At 55.8% G+C, this 2,449-nt stretch overlaps 1 protein-coding gene across 1 annotated transcript in view; it reads left to right on the top strand.

The window, feature by feature from the left end:
* Positions 1-2,449, top strand: part of SARDH (sarcosine dehydrogenase) — a gene marked incomplete at its 5' end in the record, with an annotated part of 24,946 nt that overhangs the window by 14,222 nt on the left and 8,275 nt on the right. The window contains 1 exon segment of the mRNA XM_010139208.1: positions 2,251-2,398. Within this exon segment, the coding sequence (XP_010137510.1) occupies positions 2,251-2,398 (148 nt within the window).

The following is a 2,449-nucleotide window of genomic DNA, read 5'->3' as shown; positions in this document are numbered from 1 at the left end:
GGGCTCGTGCCCCTCTGCTGCGCTCTGCTCTGGGGAGACCCCCCTGCAGGGCTGGCTCCAGCTCGGGGCTCCTCAGCACAGCAGAGACATGGAGCTGCTGGAGCAGGGCCAGAGGAGCCCCACGAGTGACCCGAGGGTGGAACCCTCTGCTGGGAGGAGAGGGGAGAGAGCTGGGGGGGTTCAGCCTGGAGCAGAGGAGGCTCCGGGGAGACCTTAGTGCAGCCTGTCAGTGCTGAAAGGAGGCTGTCAGAAAGGTGAGGATGAACTTTTCAGCCGGGGCTGTTGTAACAGGACAAGGGGTGATGGGTTAGACTGAAAGAGGGAGATTCAGACTAAGATATAAGGAAGAAATTTTTTGCTCTGGTTGGTGAGAACCTTAGTGCAGCCTGTCAGTGCTGAAAGGAGGCTGTCAGAAAGGTGAGGATGAACTTTTCAGCCGGGGCTGTTGTAACAGGACAAGGGGTGATGGGTTAGACTGAAAGAGGGAGATTCAGACTAAGATATAAGGAAGAAATTTTTTGCTCTGGTTGGTGAGATCCTGACCCAGGTTGCCCAGAGAGTTGGCAGAAGCCCCATCTTTGGAAACATTCTAGGTTACGCTGGACCTTGGGGCTCTGAGCAACCTGCTCTAGTTGGGGTTGTCTGTGCTCACTGCAGGCGCTTGGACTGGAAGAGCTTTAAATGTCTCTTCAACCCAAACCCTTCTGTGATTCTGTGATTTCTGCAGCCACTGTGCGGCTGGGGGTAATCTCTGGGTGGTTTCTCCTTTCCACAGTTCAGCTCCCAGCCTCTCCCACTGCCTTTTTCATCTGTGTCAATGCACATAAAGAACTTTCCAGTCCTGGGAAGCCATGGTGGCAGGTTCACCCGAAGTCCTGCCCGTATCTTCTCCATCCGCACCAGGCTCAGGGTGCTGCAGATGTGGCGAGGTGATTGCATTTACCTAATGGCAGCCACCTGTTTTTTCCACCTCCATCCTTTGGTCCCTGTAACCCCATTATCCCCCTTGTCCCGGAGGGCCTGCACTGCTCATCAGCGTTATTGGGTTTGTCCAGCCCCGGCTGGCGGCTCTGACCTCTCTCAAGTCCTTATCAGCTGCAATAAAGAGGAATTGAAAGGGAGCAGAGCAGTCAGCCCTGAGGCCAGAAATGGCATTAGGCAGCAGCAGGGGAGGAGGAGGATGCTGGGCTGGTCTCAGGTAGGCTGCACACCCGGAGCTGCCACCAGAAGGGAGGTTTGCACTGGTCTGCCCCGTGCCTGTGGAGCCCTGTCCCCATGCAGCGTCACCCTCAGAGCTGCTGCTGCCTGTAGTGGGTGCAGCCCCCAGTGCCAGCCCAGGGTTGCAATCTTGCCTTTGTCCTGGTGTGGTCGGGTGCCAGTGAGCGTCACCTTCAGGTGTCCTGCTGCCTGTAGTGGGTGCAGCCCCCAGTGCCAGCCCAGGGTTGCAATCTTGCCTTTGTCCTGGTGTGGTCGGGTGCCAGTGAGGTCTTCTCTCCTCATGGGACAATCCTGCATTCCTCTCGTTTGGGCAGCCGTGGCGGGCAGGAGGGTAGCAGGAAGCAGTTGGCAGAGCTGCAGGGTTTGTCGGGCGATGGAGGAGTTCCATCACAGCCAAATCTGTTGTTCCCGTTACAGTAGGTGGCTGCACTTACTAGCGTTACGACAGATTATCAGCGAGCAATTCTGTAGCGACAGGAAAGACAGCAGGAAGATTGATTATGTATTAATCAGCTCTCGAACCCCATCCCTGGGGATTTTTCTAACCTAGATTACTGACAAGATGAGACTCCTCCTCATATACAGCGCAGCCCCTGCAGTGGATATGACCCAGTCGCTGCAGCCATCCCTACTCCCTGCTGTAGTGCCTGGCTCCTTCTGCACCTCTGCTTCCACTCAGTACTGGGACAAAAGAGCAGATGCTTTTGCTGTTAGTCTCAAGGGACAAACTGTTTTTTCTCTTCCCCTGATGCTCACGCACAAACAGGCACCTCCAGGACTCAAAGAGCTTTTTTTTTAACCTTTTCTTCTTTCAGGTTTTAATGGTCATTTTGTTTTCATTGTGCTGAGCCCCAAAGCCCTCCCTTGCCACAGCATTATTTAACACAGCATTATTTACCCCCCACCCTTCCACTGGGCTGTGAAAACTGGAGAGGCTCAAAGCTGCAGCTCAGCCTCTGGAGAGCAAAACCAGCATCACCCCCAGCCCTGCACTCTTGAGCTTGAAAGGCTTTGGGGGTGGGTGTCTTCCAGGGGACGGCTACTACCTGGCTATTGGCGGGGCCGTGGCTCAGCACAACTGGTCACACATCACCACCGTGCTGCAGGACATGAAGCTCCAGTGCAAACTCCTCGACTGCTCAGAGGAGCTGGGCATGATGAGCATCCAGGGCCCCCTGAGGTGAGCGCGGGGAGGGTGTGGCAGGGCGCCCCCCGACCCAGCGCGCGCGCG

The sequence above is a fragment of the Buceros rhinoceros genome, unplaced genomic scaffold (genome assembly GCF_000710305.1).
Source record: "Buceros rhinoceros silvestris isolate BGI_N320 unplaced genomic scaffold, ASM71030v1 scaffold1417, whole genome shotgun sequence".
NCBI classification, from domain to species: Eukaryota; Metazoa; Chordata; class Aves; order Bucerotiformes; family Bucerotidae; genus Buceros; species Buceros rhinoceros.
Note: the sequence above shows the minus strand (reverse complement) of the source record. Positions and strands in the feature narration are given on the sequence as shown.